This window comes from Scyliorhinus torazame, chromosome 11, assembly GCF_047496885.1.
Source record: "Scyliorhinus torazame isolate Kashiwa2021f chromosome 11, sScyTor2.1, whole genome shotgun sequence".
Taxonomy (NCBI): domain Eukaryota; kingdom Metazoa; phylum Chordata; class Chondrichthyes; order Carcharhiniformes; family Scyliorhinidae; genus Scyliorhinus; species Scyliorhinus torazame.
The window spans coordinates 164,178,271-164,198,471 of NC_092717.1; the positions used below are offsets into that span (position 1 = coordinate 164,178,271).

The following is a 20,201-nucleotide window of genomic DNA, read 5'->3' on the forward strand; positions in this document are numbered from 1 at the left end:
TGGCTGCCCTCACACCAGAAGGAATGGGTGGAGCTCAAGATCAAGCTCACCACCGCCCCGGTATTGGCGTTCTTCGACACTACTCGAGACACAAAGATCTCGACTGATGCCAGCCAGTCTGGCATTGGGGCGGTACTCCTGCAACGGGATGACACTGCAACATGGGCCCTGGTCGCCTATGCCTCGCGGGCCACGACCACCACAGAACAGCGCTATGCGCAGATCGAGAAGGAGTGCCTGGGTTTGTAACTGGCATAGATAAATTCCATGACTATGTGTATGGTCTTCCGCAGTTCACCACGGAGACCGACCATCGCCCCCTGGTCGGCATCATACAAAAGGGCCTCAAATGTGATGACCCCTCGCCTCCAGCGCATTCTTCTCAAGCTCCGGAGGTACGACTTCCAACTTGTCTACGCCCCGGGAAAGGATCTCATCATTGCAGATGCTCTGTCCAGAGCAGTGAGCACACCGCCCGAATCGGGAGGGGGGGGGGGGTTAGTCTGTCAGGTCGACGCACATGTAATCTTCACATCGGCCAATCTGCCAGATACTGATGCAAGTCTGGCCCACATTCGCCGTGAGACTGCAGCTGACCCCCTTCTACAACGTGTGATGCGCCACATGACGGAAGGGTGGCTCAACGGGCAGTGCCCACAATTCTACAATGTCCGGGACGACTTGGCCGTCATTGATGGTGTCCTCCTAAAGTTGGACCGGATTGTGATCCCACACAGCATGCACCGGCTTGTCCTCGAACAACTGCACGAAGGCCATCTCGGGGTTGAAAAGTGCAGGCGGAGGGCCCGAGAGGCTGTGTGCTGGCCGGGTATCAGCGACGACATCGCCAACATGGTGCTCAACTGCCCCACCTGCCAAAGGTTTCAGCCGGCGCAACCCCCTGAGACACTTCAGCCCCATGAGTTGGTAACGTCCCCCTGGGCGAAGGTGGGTGTGGACCTCTTTCATGCGCTCAGCAGGGACTATGTCATCATAATTGACTATTTTTCCAATTATCCGGAGGTCATACGCCTGCACGACTTGACATCATCAGCTGTAATTAGAGCATGTAAAGAAACCTTCGCTCATTATGGGATTCCGCTTACCGTCATGTCTGACAATGGGCCCTGTTTTGCGAGCCAAGAATGGTCTTCTTTTGCCGCTTTATATGGCTTCACACATGTGACATCCAGCCCTTTGCATCTCCAGTCGAATGGCAAGGCGGAAAAGGGAGTCCATATTGTGAAGCGGCTCCTCTGCAAGGCTGCTGATGCCGGATCTGACTTCTGTCTCGCCCTGCTGGCCTATCGCTCGGCCCCACTGTTCACAGGCCTCTCACCAGCCCAGTTGTTGATGGGTCGCACTCTCAGGACCACTGTGCTGTCCATTCATGTTCCTAAACCCGACCATGCTCCAGTACTGCAAAGGATGCGACAGCAGCGTGCTCAGCAGAAGGTGGCACATGACGCTCGGGCAACTGATCTTCCTGCCCTGGCGCCTGGAGACAACGTCCGCATACACCTACCAGAGGGTGGCTGGTCGGCAACTGCCGAGGTTCTTCGCCGCGTGGCTCCCCGCTCGTTCCTGGTTCGCATGCCTGATGGTTCCATTCGCCGGCGTAATCGGCGGGCCCTTCGGCTGCTTCCGCGCTCGCTACGTGATCATGCACCGGTCCCATGCCCTCCTATTGTCCCTGATGTCGACTTCGTGGAGCTTCCTGCCACTCTGCCTATTCCTCTATCGCCCGTGACCAGGCCCATTCCTCAGCCGGTGGCGCCTGACCCACCCTTGAGGCGGTTAACGTGTTTCTTTTTTGTCGTTCCAGGAGTTCTCTTTCGATATTTGATGATTGCACTTGTTTTGTTTGTGGTACAACCTCGTTGCTATGTTGCACCTGACACCATCCTCTTTATATAGTTTAGCCCCATGTACATGTTGTAAATATTGCACACATATACTCAGCCGCACTCAGTACACACCAATATCTATTACCATGTAGGTACATATCCTTGTGAAAAGGGGGGGATGTCATGATATCCATATTAACATATCATGGTGCAATCACACACACACACTGATGGACAGGCAGACGGACCAATCAACACACACGCAACATCACAGCCAATCACCAGTGAGAGCACACGCACTATAAAACAGGGAACACCACAGTTCCCGCTCATTCCACCAGGAGATAGCTCAAGAGCACAGAGCTGACAGCGTGCCACTCAGACATACACCATGTGCTGAGTGCCTCACTAAGTTAGTGCTCGGGCTGGGTCCACAGGTTAGCTGGTGAAGTACGAACCACAGCCAGAAGTTAACAGTTGTTATTGTACAGAATAATAAAACAGAGTTGTACCATCTACAACCGTGTTGGTTCGTTTGTATATCGTAACACCCAACACGACAATCTCCAAGCAGCACCAATCCCCTCACCCCAATCAAGAAGCATCCACATAGTGCTGGTCATTTTCTTCCCTGATCTTCGAATAACCCTCACCCCAACTGCAGTCTGAGGCCCCCACCAAAATATCACCCACCATCTTCCTACACTGCTGACAGCACATCTGACCCAACAATGCTCCAGAATTCTGCAATCTTTTTTCCCACCCCCAAACACCCCTATCACCACCAACAGTACTCCAAGACCAAGCCAATAATACCACAGATGTCCGTGATCATTCCTGGAGAGTATGAACGTGCACAGGCTCCAACCACCATCTCTTCTGCCCAATACTAAGGGCGGGATTCTCCGGTCATCCAGCTCCGTGATTTTTGGAGGCGAGCCGTTCACTGGCGGTGCGATTCTCCTCTCCCGTCGCTTGTCAATGGGACTTCCCACTGAAGCCACTCCACACTGCCAGGAAATGCGTGGGCAGGGGTGCGCTGCAGCGGGAAAAGAGAATCCCAACAGCTGGATAATTCCGGTCAAAGTTCCAAGGCCCAAAATCCTCTGCTGCTTAGGCCTCCTCATTTGAACTCAGACTGTTAACACACTGCAACTGAGGAACCCAAAAATGATACTACCAAATTCTAGGCCGTAGTCTTGAGGGGACTTGACATGGAGGGGGATAAATCTGTGATCTAGACTATATGTGATAACATTTAGGCAATGTTTAGCAACACGGGCCATCTTTGAGCATCATAAAATGCTAAGAATGCCAGTTAAGACCACCAATAAATGAAGAATGCCAGTTAAGACCAATAATAAATGAAGATAATATATAATTTGCATCGTTGCTGGTGCCAATTCTCAAGTTTGCACTTATTTCACCGAGAAAATTGTAATGCAAACCTTCAATTATATGTTTACCTTTTTGATTAGCATGAACTATTAGAGATCCTGGAATGTTTCTGTAAGCTTCATAACCCAGAAAGGCCATTAATGTGAGAGTAAGTCCTCTTCCTAAATTTATGGCACCTCCCAAAACCTAGGTGTAGAAAAGAAAAAGTTATGGTTACACACGAGAAAATCCCAAAGTCGCAATAAACAGTAAATACCCCACCACCTTAAAATGTCATTTCCTTCCCTGCTGTCTCATTCAGACACCCAGTAAAGAGAACTTGCTGCCAGCCCACTGCCGATGCATATTCAATTGGCTGGATTCTGTACCGATCAGATGAATGTCATACAGGGACCCAAGATAATTCAATCTCTCTGGGTAAAACATTTAATACTTCTTCACAATAGCAGTGCCAAATACGAAAAAAGTACCAGCTGTTGCACAAGCAAACCCAGAACACCAGTTACTTTGAATACGCATAGAATTGATTTGGCAGTCATTTTGATTATACACATTAATTGATACAGTACTTCCTTCTCCTCCCCTGCAGGGTTGTTCCATCTACAGCTTGACACTGGGACCGCTGGTCCTGAATCCTTGCTGTACCTTGCATTCTAATTCCATGGGCAAAAAACAATTAAAACAGGAATTAAATCTCAGAGGCACTTAGAAGCAAGTGATTTATCCCTTCTTGCAATAGGATGGGTAATGGACAGCAGTGAAGCATGGCATTTTCTTTCACCAGTGATAAGTCACATGATAGTAAAACTAATTTTTCAGTCAGATTTCTATTTTCGACTGCAATATTTTTACAATACTTTAAAGATCATCAACAAATAAAAGGACAACATCCATATAACGGTACCTGGTAATGGCATTCAGCTTTCTGTTTCACCACCATCACGGCAGCTAATCTGTTCTACGTTTCCCTGCTTTGCTCTTTATCACCCAGTGTTTAAATTGCTCCATCATCTTTTCGACTGCCCCATCTGTCCTAACACCATCACTGCTCAGCACCTATGTTTGAAATTTCTCAGGACATGCTAAATAATAATCTTTATTGTCACAAGTAGGCTTACAGTAACACTGCAATGAAGTTACTGTGAAAAGCCCCTAGTCGCCACATTCCAGCACCTGTTCGGGTACACTGAGGGAGAATTCAGAATGTCCAATTCACCTAACAAGTACGTCTTTCAGGACTTGTGGGAGGAAACTGGAGCACCTGGAGGAAACCTACAGACAGAGGGAGAACGTGCAGACTCCACACAGTAACCCAAGCTGGGAATCGAACCTGGGACTCTGGAGCTGTGAAGCAACAGCGCAACCCATACTGGAATACATTAAAAATATATCTTATTTTTCTTACTGGAGATTTCCAAATTACACTCTCACTGCAGAACACTGTTTGAAATTCAAACGCACAAATTCTTGCAGTCACCCTTCCTGCCATCTGTAATGCTGCATTCACAAGAGCTTTTAAGAGTGGAACCAAACAAGGACACTCCCACCAAGTGACAGACTAGAGCCATGGTATGGCAGGGGCAGAAATCCAATAGGTGCAATTCAAGACTGACATCTGGGAGCCATTGAACCCAGTGATGAAACACTGAAGCACTGTGAAGAAAGGGAGGCTGGAGTGAAGGTCGGATGTGTATCGGGCACATCTGTGGTTGCCAACTCCTCCAGAATTGTCCAGGAGTTTGCCAGGATTGAAGATTAATGCTCACTAATGCGAGCAACATAGAGGAATTGTCACAGAGGTATTAACAATAATTGTGCATTTTTCGGTTTGTTCTGAATATTTTTGTTTATAGCTGCACGAGGGGAGAGGAGAAAAAGCCTGTATGACTGCACAGTTAGGCATGGGAAGCCATGTGATAAAAGCTGCAGATATATAAACTTGGCAACCGAAAACATGTCACCACCAAGAAACCAAAGGTTTCCAAAGTGAGCCTGCAGATTCTGTGAATTGTAAATTTTAACAAAACCAACAGACTGGGAAACTCAAAAGTTGGCACCAGACTGCCAACACTGCGCCTGCGCGCCCACGGACAGCCAGCAATGCGCCTGCGCGCACACGTCCTCTTGGGCAACTTCCAGCAGGGCGGAAGGGATAAAGCCCTAAACCGGCTCGGATAACACACATCCGGCTCGCCACCCACCTGCACTCTCACCCCAGGCCAAAAGCTGCAGGGCCTCACTCGGCAGCTCCAGCTCCGCCCGATCACTGCGGTTTTTATCACGAACCGAGTGAAAGCAGCTCGGCCAACAGCCGCCATTCTTACTGCGTTCGCACTGCAACTCCGCCACCACCCGCAGGGGGCGCAGTCAGCAGAGCCTCTGCTGACACCTAGCCTCATTTAATCCGGATCAGACCGAGAGCACCCTGTCCTCATTTGATTCAGATCAGACCGAGAGCACCCAGTCCTCATTTGATCCGGATCAGACCAAGAGCACCCCAGTCCTTATGTAATCCGGATCAGACCGAGAGAACCCAATCCTCATTTAATCCAGATCAGACTGAGAGCACCCAGTCCTGATGTAATCCAGGATCAGACTGAGAGCACCCAGTCCTGATTTCATCCGGATCAGTCCGAGAGCACCCAGTCCTCATTTAATCCGGCTCAGACCGAGACCACCCAGTCCTGATTTAATCCAGGATCAGACCAAGAGCACCCAGTCCTCATTTAATGAGGATCACACCGAGAGCACCCAGTCCTCATTTTATCCGGATCAGGCCAAGAGCACCCAGTCCTGATTTAATCCGGATCAGACCAAGATCACCCAGTCCTGATTTAGCCCAGGGTCGGATCAATAGCACCCAGTCCTGATTTAACCCAGGATCAGTCCGAGATCACCCAGTCCTAGTTTAATTCAGGATCAGACCGAGAGCACCCAGTCCTGATTTAACCCAGGATCAGCCCGAGAGCACCCAGTCCCAGATTAATTCAGGATCAGACTTGAATGCAACCCATCCTGATGTAATCCTGGATCGGACGGAGTTTGCCCACTATTCACTGGGTTATCCCACAAATGCCAACGGTTAATTAAATCTGCATTAACCAATAAGCACTCAATAATCTGTATGAAAGCATTCTATGCAGACTAACATAACCCAGCAATACCTAGGGCTGGATTCCCAAATGCCCGGGGACATAGTCACCCTACAATGCAGGCTAAATTAATCTTCAGGATTCCTGGGGATAGTTTGAAAGTACTTGGTGCCAAATGAATTCACCCACAACACATCTTGAGAAAGATAAGAGTATCCAGTGATAACTCGTTTAGCCCACAGACACCTTGGAATTCATTAAAGACTATCCAGTATCAACTTTGTTAGCTCAGTCATTCAGACAGCTAAATGCAGACTTGCATAATCCATCCGCTGACAGCAGTGACTACTTTGAAGTTGGCCAGGGGTGTCTCATCAACAATGGAGGTGTCACACGGGAGGGTTTAAACGAGTATGGCAGGGGGGTGGGTACCGGAGCAATAGGTCAGAAGGTGAAAGCATTGAGGGAGAACTAGGGAATAGGGCCAGTATGGCTCTGAGGAAGAGCAGACAGGGAGAAGTTGCTGAACGCAGTGGGTCTGGTGGCCTGAAGTGCATATGTTTTAATGCAAGAAGTATTACGGGTAAGGCAGATGAAGTTGGAGCTTGGATTAGTACTTGGAACTATGATGTTGTTGCCATTACAGAGACCTGGTTGAGGGAAGGACAGGATTGGCAGCTAAACGTTCCAGGATTTAGATGTTTCAGGCGGGATAGAGGGGGATGTAAAAGGGGTGGTGGAGTTGCGCTACTGGTTAGGGAGAATATCACAGCTGTACTACAGGAGGACACCTCAGAGGGCAGCGAGGCTATATGGGTAGAGATCAGGAATAAGAAGGGTAGAGCTCAGGAATAAGAAGGGTGGATGCACAATATTGGGGGTTTACTACAGGCCTCCCAACAGCCAGCGGGAGATAGAGGAGCAGATAGGTAGACAGATTTTGGAAACGAGTAAAACAACAGGGTTGTTGTGATGGGAGACTTCAATTTCCCCAATATTGACTGGGACTCACTTTGTGTTAGGGGCCTGGATGGGGCAGAGTTTGTAAGGAGCATCCAGGAGGGCTTCTCAGTCCAACTAGGGAAGGGGCTGTACTGGACCTGGTATTGGGGAATGAGCCTGGCCAGGTGGTAGACATTTCAGTAGGGGAGCATTTCGGGAACAGTGACCACAATTCAGTAAGTTTTAAAGTGCTGGTGGACAAGGATAAGAGTGGTCCTAGGGTGAATGTGCTAAATTGGGGGAAGGCTAACTATAACAATATTAGGTGGGAGCTGAAGAACCTAGATTGGGGGAGGATGTTTGAGGGTAAATCAACATCTGACATGTGGGAAGCTTTCAAATGTCAGTTGAAAGGAATTCAGGACCGGCATGTTCCTGTGTGGAATAAAAATAAATATGGCAAATTTCAGGAACCTTGGATAACGAGAGATATTGTAGGCCTCGTCAAAAAGAAAAAGGAGGCATTTGTCACGGCTAGAAGGCTGGGAACAGATGAAGCCTGTGTGGAATATAAGGAAAGTAGGAAGGAACTTAAGCAAGGAGTCAGGAGGGCTAGAAGAGGTCACGAAAAGTCATTGGCAAAGAGGGTTAAGGAAAATCCCAAGGCTTTTTACACGTACATAAAAAGCACGAGGCTGGCCAGGGAAAGGGTTGGCCCACTGAAGGATAGGCAAGGGAATCTATGTGTGGAGCCAGAGGAAATGGGTGAGGTACTAACTGAATACTTTGCATCATTATTCACCAAAGAGAAGGAATTGGTGGATGTTGAGTCTGGAGAAGGGTGTGTAGATAGCCTGGGTCACATTGAGATCCAAAAAGACGAGGTGTTGGGCATCTTGAAAAATATTACGGTAGATAAGTCCCCAGGGCCGGATGGGATCTACCCCAGAATACTGAAGGAGGTTAGAGAGGAAATTGCTGACTCCTTGACAGAAATCTTTGAATCCTCACTGTCTTCAGGTGATGTCCCGGAGGACTGGAGAATAGCCAATGTTGTTCCTTTGTTTAAGAAGGGTAGCAAGGATAATCCAGGGAACTACAGGCCAGTGAGCCTTACGTCAGTGGTAGGGAAATTACTGGAGAGAATTCTTTGAGACAGGATCTACTCCTATTTGGAAGCAAATGGACGTATTAGTGAGAGACAGGATGGTTTTGTGAAGGGGAGTTCGTGTCTCACTAACTTGATAGTTTTTCGAAGAGGTCACAAAGATGATTGATGCAGGTAGGGCAGTGGATGTTGTCTATATGGACTTCAGTCAGGCCTTTGACAAGGTCCCTCATGATAGACTATCAGAGGATACAGCAGGATTTAGATCGTTGTGAGACTTGGGAGTCTCCATGGCAGATGGAGTTTAATCCGGACAAATGTGAGGTAATGCATTTTGGAAGGTCTAATGCAGGTAGGGAATATACAGTGAATGGTAGAACCCTCAAGAGTATTGAAAGTCAAAGAGATCTAGGCGTACAGGTCCACAGGTCACTGAAAGGGGCAACACAGGTGGAGAAGGTGGTCAAGAAGGCATACGGCATGCTTGCTTTCATTGGCCGGGGCATTGAGTATAAGAATTGGCAAGTCATGTTGCAGCTGTATAGAACCTTAGTTAGGCCACACTTGGAGTATAGTGTTCAATTCTGGTCGCCACACTACCAGAGGGATGTGGAGGCTTTAGAGAGGATGTTGCCTGGTATGGAGGGCATTAGCTATGAGGAGCGGTTGAATAAACTCAGTTTGTTCTCACTGGAATGACGGAGGTTGAGGGGCGACCTGATAGAGGTCTACAAAATTATGAGGGGCATAGACAGAGTGGATAGTCAGAGGCTTTTCCCCAGGGCAGAGGGGTCAATTACTAGGGGTCATAGGTTTAAGGTGCGAGGGGCAAGGTTTAGAGGAGATGTACGAGGCAAGTTTTTTTACACAGAGGGTAGTGGGTGCCTGGAACTCGCTGCCGGAGGAGGTGGTGGAAGCAGGGACGATAGTGACATTTAAGGGGCATCTTGACAAATACATGAATAGGATGGGAATAGAGGGATACGGACCCAGGAAGTGTAGAAGATTTTAGTTTAGACAGGTAGCATGGTCAGCATGGGCTTGGAGGGCCGAAGGGCCTGTTCCTGTGCTGTACTTTTCTTTGTTCATTGATATTCATTAATTAGTGTGAGAGTGCGTCTCCTTTATCTTACATTATTCTGATTGTCATTACGATGGCATCCAATGTTAGCAAAACCTCTTCTGCTTATGGCAGGGGGTTGGAAACCAGAGCATGAGCTTAGATGGTGTAATAGCTGAAGGGGAAATAGAGAACAAAATTAAGAGAACAACATCACCTTCAGGCAGAGCAAAAAAGGTGACAAGTATGAGAAGGGAGGTGATCACTGCAGAACTGAGGGTGTTGTACCTAAATGTGCGCAGTATACGGAACAAGGTAAATGAGCTTGTTGCACACATTTAAATTGGCGGTACGATGTTGTGACATCACAGAGACGTGGCTGCAAGGGGATCAGGGAAGTGATCTAAATATCCAAAGATACGTGTCCTAGCAAAAGGACAGGCAGATGGGCAAAGGGGGCAGGTTGCATTGCTAAGGAATGAAATTAAATAGCAAGGAGTGATTTTGGATCAGAAGACCTAGAATCTGTGAAGAATCGCAAAGATAAAAAAGACCCTGATGGGAGTTATGTACAGGCCTCCTAGCAGTAGTCAGGATGTGGGGCAGAAAATAAATCAGGAGATAGAAAAGGCATGTAAAAAAGACAATATCACAATAATCATGGGAGACTTCAATACGCAGGTGCACTGGGAAAATCAGTTTGGTAGTGGATCCCAAGAAAAGGAATTTGTGGAATGTCTAAAAGATTTTTTTTGGAGCAGCTTGTGACAGAGCCTACAAGGGAACAGGCAGTTCTAGATTTGGTGATGTGTAATGAGGCAGACTTGATTAGTGAACTTCAGGTGAAGGAACCCTCAGGCAGCAGTGACCACAATATGATAGAATTTATCCTGCAGTTTAAGAGGGAGAAGCTGGAGTCAGATGTAACGGTATTACAATTAAATAAGGGTAACTACAAAGACACGAAGGAGGAGCTGGCCAGAGTTGATTGGAAAAGGAGCTAGCAGGGAAGACAGTGGAACATCAATGGCAGTGGTTTTGGGGGTTATTCAGGAGGCGCAACAGAAATTCATCCCAAGGAGGAGGAAACATGCTAAAGGGAGGACGAGGCATCCGTGGCTGATGAGGGAAGTCAAGGACAGCATAAAATGTCATGAAAAAGCATACAAAGTGGCGAGGATTAGTGGGAAGCCAGAGGATTGGGAAGCCTTTCAAAGCGAGCAGAGGACAACTAAAAAAAAGCAATAAGGGGAGAGAAGATGAAATATGAGTATAAGCTAGCTAGTAATATAAAAGAAAATAGGAAGAGTTTTTTTCAATATATAAAATGTAAGAGAGAGGCAAACCAAAGAGAAAGAGCTGGAAAATCTCAGCAGATCTGGCAGCATCTGTAGAGAGAGAAAAGAGCTAACGTTTCAAGTCTAGATGACCCTCTGTCAAAGCTGGTCATCTGGACTCAAAATGTTAGCTCTTTTCTCTCCCTGCAGATGCTGCCAGACCTGCTGAGATTTTCCAGCATTTTCCCTTTGGTTTGAGATTCCAGCATCCGCAGTAATTTGCTTTTATAAGAGAGAGGCAAAAATAGACATTGGACCACTGGAAAATGAGGCTGGAGAAGTGATAATAGGAAACAAAGAAATAGCAGAGGAACTGAATAGTTACTTTGCACCAGTCTTCACGGTGGAAGACACCAGTGGGATGCCAGAGCTACAGGAGAATCAAGGGGCAGAGGTGAGTGCAGTGGCGATCACTAAGGAGAATTTTCTGGGAAACGGAAAGGTCTGAAGGTCGATAAATCAACTGGACCAGATGGACTACACCCCAGGGTTCTAAAAGAGATAGCTGAGGAGATTTTGGGGGCATTGGTGGTGATCTTTTGGGAATCACTGGAGGCAGCAAAGGTCCCAGAGGACTGGAAAGTGGCTAATGTAACACCCTTGTATAAGAAGGGAGGGAGGCAGAAGATGGGAAATTATAGGCAGGATAGCCTGACTTCAGTCATTTGTAAGGTTTTAAAGTCTATTATTAAGATGCGATTGCAGAATGCTTGGAAGTGCATGATAAAATAGGACTGAGTAAGCATGGCTTCGTCAAGGGAGGTCATGTCTGACAAATCTGTTACATTGCTATGGGGAGGTAACAAGGAAGTTAGACAAAGGAGAACCAGTGGATGTGATTTATTTAGATTTCCAGAAGGCCTTTGACAAGGTGCCGCATAGGAGACTGTGAAATAGGTTACGAGCCCATGGTGGTAAGGGCAAGATCCTGGCATGGAAAGTGGGCAAAGAAGTGACAGATGAAATACAATGTGTAAAGGTGTGAGGTTATGCACTTTGGAGGCATAGACTATTTTCTAAATGGGGAAATGCTTAGGAAATCAGAAGCACAAAGAGACTTGGGAGTCCTTGTTCAAGATTCTCTTAAGGTTAACGTGAAAGTTCAATTGGCAGTGAAGAAGGCAAATGCAATGTCAGCATTCATGTCGAGAGGGCTAGAATACAAGACCAGGGATGTAGTTCTGAGGCGGTATAAGGCTCTGGTCAGACCCCATTTGGAGTATTGTGAGTAGTTCTGGGCCATGTATCTAAAGAAGGATGTGCTGACCTTGGAAAGGATCCAGAGGAGGTTCACAAGAATGATCCCTGGAATGAAGAACTTGTCGTATGAGGAACAGTTGAGGACTCTGGGCCTGTACTCGTTGGAGTTTAGAAGGATGAGGGGGGATCTTATTGAAACTTACAGGATACTGCGAAGACTGGATAGAGTGGATGTGGAGAGTATGTTTTCACTTGGAGGAAAAACTAGAAGCAGAGGACACAGTCTCAGACTAAAGGGACGAACCTTGAAAACTGAGATGAGGAGGAATTTCTTCAGCCAGAGGGTGGTGAATCTGTGGAAATCTTTGCCGCAGAAGGCTTTGGAGGTCAAATCACTGAGTGTCTTTTAGACAGAGATATATAGGGCAGAACGCTGGCACAGTGGTTAGCATTGCTGCCTCATGGCGCCGAGGTCCCAGGTTCGATCCCGGCTCTGGGTCACTGACAAAGAACAAAGAAAAGTACAGCACAGGAACAGGCCCTTCAGCCCTCCAAGCCTGTGCCGACCATGCTGCCCGTCTAAACTAAAATCTTCTGCACTTCTGGGGTCCGTATCCCATTTTATTAATTTTTTAAAAAGGAGTATCTTCCAGTCACGGCGAACGGGGCTTTCCCGTCACACACAAAAACAACAAAGGAGGATTTGCAGCAAAAAGGTCACATGGTGATAGCACCGAGTGGAAACAGTCTTCACTCCAAAGCTCAAATAAAACCTCAAGTTGTCCCCCCCCCCCCCCCCCAAGAGCATCACCGACCCCGCCAGAGCATCACCGAATGTATGGAGTTTGTACATTCTCCCCGTGTTTGCATGGGTTTCGCCGCCACAACCCAATGATGTGCAGGGTAGGTGAATTGGCCACGCTAAATTGCCCTCTTAATTGGAAAAAAATAATTGGGTACTCTAAAAAAATGTTTTAAAGATAGGTTCTTGGTTAATAGGGGGATCAGGGATTATGGGGAGAAGGCAGGAGAATGGGAATAATAATAACAATCACTTATTGTCACAAGTAGGCTTCAATTAAGTTACTGTGAAAAGCCCCTAGTCGCCACATTCCAGCGCCTGTTCAGGGATCGAACCCGCACTGCTGGTCTTGTTCTGCATTACAAGTCAGCTCTCTTAGCCCACTGTGCTAAACCTGAGAAAAATATCAGCCATGGTTGAATGCTGGAGCAAACTCGATGGGCCGAGTGGCCTAATTCTGCTCCATTGTCTTATGGTCGTATAATATCTGGTCTCAAAAGATAATTTTGAGAAAATATTCCTGTTTACAACTGAAGGCCACATTAACATTCTTAACATTAAGAATCAGAGCCTGTCCTGTTCCTGACATATAAAAATGAGCTGGATTCTCATAAGCCACTCTGAAAACACCATGGTTAGATTGCACACAGAGTATTTTGTATAAATCTAAAACACTTTGTACAACATAAGAGGCCAAAAGCCTAGAGGAAACACAGAGAACAATTGATCTGATCACTCGTGTTAAAAGATAAGCCAAAGGAAATGATTAGATAAATGAGGCACACAGTATAGAAACAAACACATCCCCACAAACAACTGTTTAAAGTTATGCAAGATTATTAATGAAAAAGTAAACCCAGAACAATTCTTCTAATGAGATGTATAAACTAATTGCCAACCTATATTCATTCACATTTGAAGAAAAAAAACAGCTCATGGCTTTTATATCAAATCTCTGGATTTTTAATAAGTTGTCTCCTGATGTATGAGTGAGCGGGGTCACGTGTCTGGCCACAGATGATAATATTATTAATTCTATTAGTTTTATGCTTTTGTCCTTTATTCATCGCACCCCACTAAAAAGGGGACCCATTTGTTAGTATTTTTGCTTGGTGACATTGAGCCAGTCCACTCGTGTCCCATTATAATTAATTCAGCAAATAGATACCAAATGCCCAGCCTCACAGTTAGGTGGCTGCTATTGAGTTTATATTGTTGAATTAATTTCACTTTATATTTAAGGCTGACATACAATATGGAATTGTCAAACTAAATGTGCTGTCCAGCTGCAATCCAAATACAGATTCTTCAAACAATCACCGTTTTCATATGCATGGGGAAAGTTTACATGCATTCAGGTAGATTATGGATTGTATGGCACTTGCAGACATATACTCAGAAAATATACATAGTTCTCCCCACTTTGAACAACATTACGTATTAACTAACGCTTTTTTGGCAGAAGGTTTAGGTCAAGGAGAAGGTCGGATGTTGGCCAGTGGACATGGGCAAGGTTTGGACAGTCTTTGAAAATGGGCAGGTTTTCAGATGGGCAAGTGACGTGCTGCATCTCGACTTTCTTTAGTCTGACTGGGGGAATCAGAATCCATTATCTCCTGAGTATTTAGCCAACCTATGCCTTAAAAAAAATTAGTAAAGGTGGTGCTGGGTTGCCCAGCGTGTTCAGGCAATGAATCAAGTCCACAAATGTCTCTTTTAAGGGGGTATTATTAAACATTATCCAACTGGATCTAATAGTGAATCTGTCAATTCTGCTAGGAATGTCCAGCGGCCCAGGGAGGTATATTTTTGTGTGTCAGGGGCTTATCGCTGTCATATACCAAGATTCGCTCCTTTCTTACTCAAAATGCAGTTTATTTCGGTGGCAGTCACTCCAAAAATAAACCACGTCAGGATACCGTTTCAATCAGTGTTTCCAACATTAACGTTGCCCAATTTCTCCAGTTTAACAACATGCCCCACCCACCACCGCAAACCAGTTGAGCTAAGTTTCAATGAGATAGATTGTTGATGGAAGAAATGTGGGTGGTGTGAGGAATGGCCTGGAAGAGACACCGCCCCTGAAGGAGTCCCGGGGAGGGAGGAGCTGGGTCAAACGCGGTTTGAATCTGGACATTTCAGTGCGTGTATTGTGGGATTTTTAAATCTTTCTCAACTACGTTCCTGCAAGTGTGGTTGAAGGAGTGAGGTGGCCCACTAGTGCTGACACTGAGTAAGAGGCGGACTCCGGGATTGCTACTGCTTCCAGCTATCTGTCTGTCTGCTGTTGGCCCTTCCCACAGGAAATACTGAATGAAGCGGCCCTGACACTGGGGTAGACACACCACTTACTAATCCTGTTCGCCTCTTTACCTGGCACCTTAGTAAGTGCGATTTCCTTACTGCCTCACTCCGGAAAAGTAGGACTGTTTTACTCTGTTGCCAGTTTGCTGTTAAAAACGGAGATCCTGCTGCGGCGGTGTGTTGGACAGAGTGTCCAGTGCGGCTCTTTCTCGGGGTGTAGTCAGTGTGGGAGGAATGCTGAGCGGCTAATCACCCGCACGAAGGGGGGAGTGCACCGTTTCCCCTCACCCTGCACGATTAATGTTCTCACCCACTGGTTAATGCTGCATGGAGGAGGTTGTGGAAGTGGTGGGTAGATAAATAAACTGACCTGTGCCCCTTGCCAGCATTGTTGTGATTGTGGACTTTTGACATCTGCTTCATTTCACAAATAGTCACAGGGGAAATACTTGGAGACGCGCAAATGTTGCCCGCAGTCGCTCCTTTTGAGTTTCGGGTATCTTTTTTCTATCGCATAGATGTTGTCTCCAGTGGTAACGGGCCTTTGCTTTGTGGGCTGAAATGGTGCATTCTGTTAGAATTACAAGGCCAGCACACTCCATTTGCATCGAGAGACAACGCCTGAATTTATTACTGGATGTTTGTGTGTGTGTGACTCTGGATGCCTGTGTGAGTGGGACTCTGGATGCCTGTGTGTGTGTGTGACTCTGGATGCCTGTGTGTGTGTGTGACTTTGGATGCGTGTGTGTGTGAGACTCTGGGTGTGTGTGTGTGGGTGACTCTGGATGTGTGTGTGTGGGTGACTCTGGATGTGTGTGTGTGGGTGACTCTGGATGTGTGTGGGTGACTCTGGATGTGTGTGTGTGTGGGTGACTCTGGATGGGTGTGTGTGTGGGTGACTCTGGATGGGTGTGTGTGTGGGTGACTCTGGATGGGTGTGTGTGTGGGTGACTCTGGATGCGTGTGTGTGTCTCTGGATGCCTGTGTGTGTGACTCTGGACGCCTGCGTGTGTGCGTGGGACTCTGGACGCCTGCGTGTGTGCTTGTGACTTTGGACGCCTGTGTGTGTGTGACTCTGGATGCCTGTGTGTGTGACACTCTGGATGTGGCTGTGATCCTGGATGTGGGTGTGTGTGAGTCGGTGAGATTGTGGATGTGGGTGTGTGGGTGGGTGAGATTGTGGATGTGGGTGTGTGTGTGTGGGTGGGTGAGATTCTGGATGCGGTTGTGTGTGGGTGAGATTCTCGATGTGGCTGTGTGTGGGTGGGTGAGCTTCTGGATGCGGGTGTGTGTGGGTGGGTGAGATTCTGGGTGCGGTTGTGTGTGGGTGAGATTCTCGATGTGGCTGTGTGTGGGTGAGATTCTCGATGTGGCTGTGTGTGGGTGGGTGGGTGAGATTGTGGATGCGGGTGTGTGTGGGTGGGTGAGATTGTGGATGCGGGTGTGTGTGGGTGGGTGAGATTCTGGATGCGGGTGTGTGTGGGTGGGTGAGATTGTGGATGCGGGTGTGTGTGGGTGGGTGAGATTCTGGATGCGGGTGTGTGTGGGTGAGATTCTCGATGTGGCTGTGTGTGGGTGGGTGGGTGAGATTCTGGATGCGGGTGTGTGTGGGTGGGTGGGTGAGATTCTGGAGGCGGTTGTGTGTGTGTGGGTGGGTGAGATTCTGGAGGCGGTTGTGTGTGGGTGGGTGAGATTCTGGATGCGGGTATGTGTGGGTGGGTGGGTGAGATACTGGATGTGTGTGTGGGTGGGTGAGATTCTGGATGTGGGTGTGTGTGTGTGGGTGGGTGAGATTGTGGATGCGGGTGTGTGTGTGTGGGTGGGTGAGATTCTGGAGGCGGTTGTGTGTGGGTGGGTGAGATTCTGGATGCGGTTGTGTGTGGGTGGGTGAGATTGAGGATGCGGGTGTGTGTGGGTGAGATTCACGATGTGGTTGGGTGAGATTCTGGATGCGGGTGTGGGTGGGAGAGATTCTGGATGTGGGTGTGGATGGGTGAGATTCTGGGTGTGGGTGGGTGAGATTCTGGGTGTGGGTGGGTGAGATTCTGGGTGTGGGTGGGTGAGATTCTGGGTGTGGGTGGGTGAGATTCTGGGTGTGGGTGGGTGAGATTCTGGGTGTGGGTGGGTGAGATTCTGGGTGTGGGTGGGTGAGATTCTGGGTGTGGGTGGGTGAGATTCTGGGTGTGGGTGGGTGAGATTCTGGGTGTGGGTGGGTGAGATTCTGGGTGTGGGTGGGTGAGATTCTGGGTGTGGGTGGGTGAGATTCTGGGTGTGGGTGGGTGAGATTCTGGGTGTGGGTGGGTGAGATTTTGGGTGTGGGTGGGTGAGATTTTGGGTGTGGGTGGGTGAGATTTTGGGTGTGGGTGGGTGAGATTTTGGGTGTGGGTGGGTGAGATTCTGGGTGTGGGTGGGTGAGATTCTGGGTGTGGGTGGGTGAGATTTTGGGTGTGGGTGGGTGAGATTCTGGGTGTGGGTGGGTGAGATTCTGGGTGTGGGTGGGTGAGATTCTGGGTGTGGGTGGGTGAGATTCTGGGTGTGGGTGGGTGAGATTCTGGGTGTGGGTGGGTGAGATTCTGGGTGTGGGTGGGTGAGATTCTGGGTGTGGGTGGGTGAGATTCTGGGTGTGGGTGGGTGAGATTCTGGGTGTGGGTGGGTGAGATTCTGGATGTGGGTGGGTGAGATTTTGGATGTGGGTGGGTGAGATTTTGGATGTGGGTGGGTGAGATTTTGGATGTGGGTGGGTGAGATTTTGGATGTGGGTGGGTGAGATTCTGGGTGTGGGTGGGTGAGATTCTGGGTGTGGGTGGGTGAGATTCTGGGTGTGGGTGGGTGAGATTCTGGGTGTGGGTGGGTGAGATTCTGGGTGTGGGTGGGTGAGATTCTGGGTGTGGGTGGGTGAGATTCTGGGTGTGGGTGGGTGAGATTCTGGGTGTGGGTGGGTGAGATTCTGGGTGTGGGTGGGTGAGATTCTGGGTGTGGGTGGGTGAGATTCTGGATGTGGGTGGGTGAGATTCTGGATGTGGGTGGGTGAGATTTTGGATGTGGGTGGGTGAGATTTTGGATGTGGGTGGGTGAGATTTTGGATGTGGGTGGGTGAGATTTTGGGTGTGGGTGGGTGAGATTCTGGGTGTGGGTGGGTGAGATTCTGGGTGTGGGTGGGTGAGATTCTGGGTGTGGGTGGGTGAGATTCTGGGTGTGGGTGGGTGAGATTCTGGGTGTGGGTGGGTGAGATTCTGGGTGTGGGTGGGTGAGATTCTGGGTGTGGGTGGGTGAGATTCTGGGTGTGGGTGGGTGAGATTCTGGGTGTGGGTGGGTGAGATTCTGGGTGTGGGTGGGTGAGATTCTGGATGTGGGTGGGTGAGATTCTGGATGTGGGTGGGTGAGATTTTGGATGTGGGTGGGTGAGATTCTGGGTGTGGGTGGGTGAGATTCTGGTTGTGGGTGGGTGAGATTCTGGGTGTGGGTGGGTGAGATTCTGGGTGTGGGTGGGTGAGATTCTGGGTGTGGGTGGGTGAGATTCTGGGTGTGGGTGGGTGAGATTCTGGGTGTGGGTGGGTGAGATTCTGGGTGTGGGTGGGTGAGATTCTGGGTGTGGGTGGGTGAGATTCTGGGTGTGGGTGGGTGAGATTCTGGGTGTGGGTGGGTGAGATTCTGGATGTGGGTGGGTGAGATTCTGGATGTGGGTGGGTGAGATTCTGGATGTGGGTGTTTATGGGTGGGTGAGATTCTGGATGTGAGTGGGGGGTGCCAAGTTCTGCAGTGATGCCCCTCCTGTCCTTAATTTCCGACAGAAGTTGGTGGCAGGCCGCCCCGGTTGGACCACTGTGGAATTTCCCCCTCCCGCTAACTTGAGACAGTTTCTGAAACTTGCAATAGCGCTGCAGCCATACATGTGCAATTGTTTTAAAATTACATTTCTAAGTTAGTTAAGTTATAATCTCCGTTATTTATATCTGATTCACTCCAGAACCCAAACGTGATCTTCATTTCAATATCTGACAATTTAGACCCATGCAATAGAGAAAATCCAGTACCATTTAATTTTCAAAAAGGTTTATTGGCAGAAAGTTTACTACTTTTGATCAGAATTATATTCCATGTGTCAGCTACTGTCAGGGTAAACTATCTCATCTCTCTTGGGATCACCTGCAATCACGATTAGTTTTAGTTGGAATGTTATCCTAAAACAGATACTGGTATCAGTAGAGTAATGTTCATTAGGGCAAATTCAATCCATGCTGACTCTGTCGAGGGTGATTCAGGCAGTTCCATGCCCTTACATTATCCCCGTAGCAAGTGCCTATCCAATTTCCTTTTAAAATTACTGACTATCTCAACATCCGCAGTGAGTTTCATTACCATATCCTGTGTGGAAATAAATCTGATTTACATGCTTCAAACCCCCTGGTGTCTCTTGCCCAAGATCTTAAATCTATGTCCCCTAGTGCGAATGGGAACAGCTTCTCTTTGTCTAGCTTATCTCAACCTGTCATAATCTTGTCCACCTTCGCTCCAGGGAAAAAAACACAGCTTCTCTTGGAGCGAAATTTCCTCATCTGAGTCCATTCTGGTAAATGGCCGCTGCGTCGTCTCCAGGGCCCTCGTATCTTTTCTACAATGGGATTATTAAACACTATGTAATGCTCCAGTTATGGCTGTGCCGCCCGCTGGCATGTTAGATGATATTGCAAACCGTTCTCTCATCGAGGATTGGCCCTCTCGTTTTTAAATCTGCTGTCAACAGCACACTTCAAAAGCAAACCCTTGACCCAACCATCCTTGCAAACTACCATCCTCAACCTCCTTTTCCTCTCCAAGGATCTTCAATGCGTTGTCACTTCCCAAATCCATTCCCATTTTTCCTAAAAGTCCGTGTTTGAATCCCTCCAATCAGGTTTCTGCCCCAGTCACAGTGCTGAACCAGCTCTTATCGACATGACAAATGACATCCTATGTGACTGTGACAAAGATAAACTTATCCTCCGCAACCTTGACCTGTCTGTCGCCTTTGCCACAATTGATCACATCATCATCCTCCAATGTTTCTTCACAGTCCTCCAACTGATAGGACTGCTCTCCCCTGGTATATGATAGACTGATCAACATTTACA

At 48.0% G+C, this 20,201-nt stretch overlaps 2 protein-coding genes across 4 annotated transcripts in view; one reads left to right on the forward strand and one right to left on the reverse strand.

The window, feature by feature from the left end:
- rmdn1 (regulator of microtubule dynamics 1) overlaps positions 1 to 5,585 on the reverse strand; it is a 59,651-nt gene extending 54,066 nt beyond the window's left edge. For both annotated transcript variants that reach the window (XM_072467958.1, XM_072467957.1), the window contains exons 1-2: positions 5,447 to 5,585; positions 3,314 to 3,431 (exon numbers count right to left, since the gene is read on the reverse strand). In XM_072467958.1, coding sequence (XP_072324059.1) covers positions 3,314 to 3,431; positions 5,447 to 5,563 — 235 coding nt within the window. In that variant the 5' untranslated portion in view covers positions 5,564 to 5,585. The remainder of the gene's footprint in view (positions 1 to 3,313; positions 3,432 to 5,446) is intronic.
- Positions 4,940 to 20,201, forward strand: part of LOC140385622 (copine-3-like) — a 122,900-nt gene continuing 107,638 nt past the window's right edge. The window contains exon 1 of one of the 2 annotated variants that reach the window (XM_072467955.1): positions 4,940 to 5,044. The gene's annotated coding sequence lies outside the window, so the exon portion shown is untranslated. Of the gene's footprint in view, positions 5,045 to 14,917; positions 15,171 to 20,201 lie in introns of those variants that run through there. The other variant, XM_072467954.1, reaches the window with a different exon arrangement.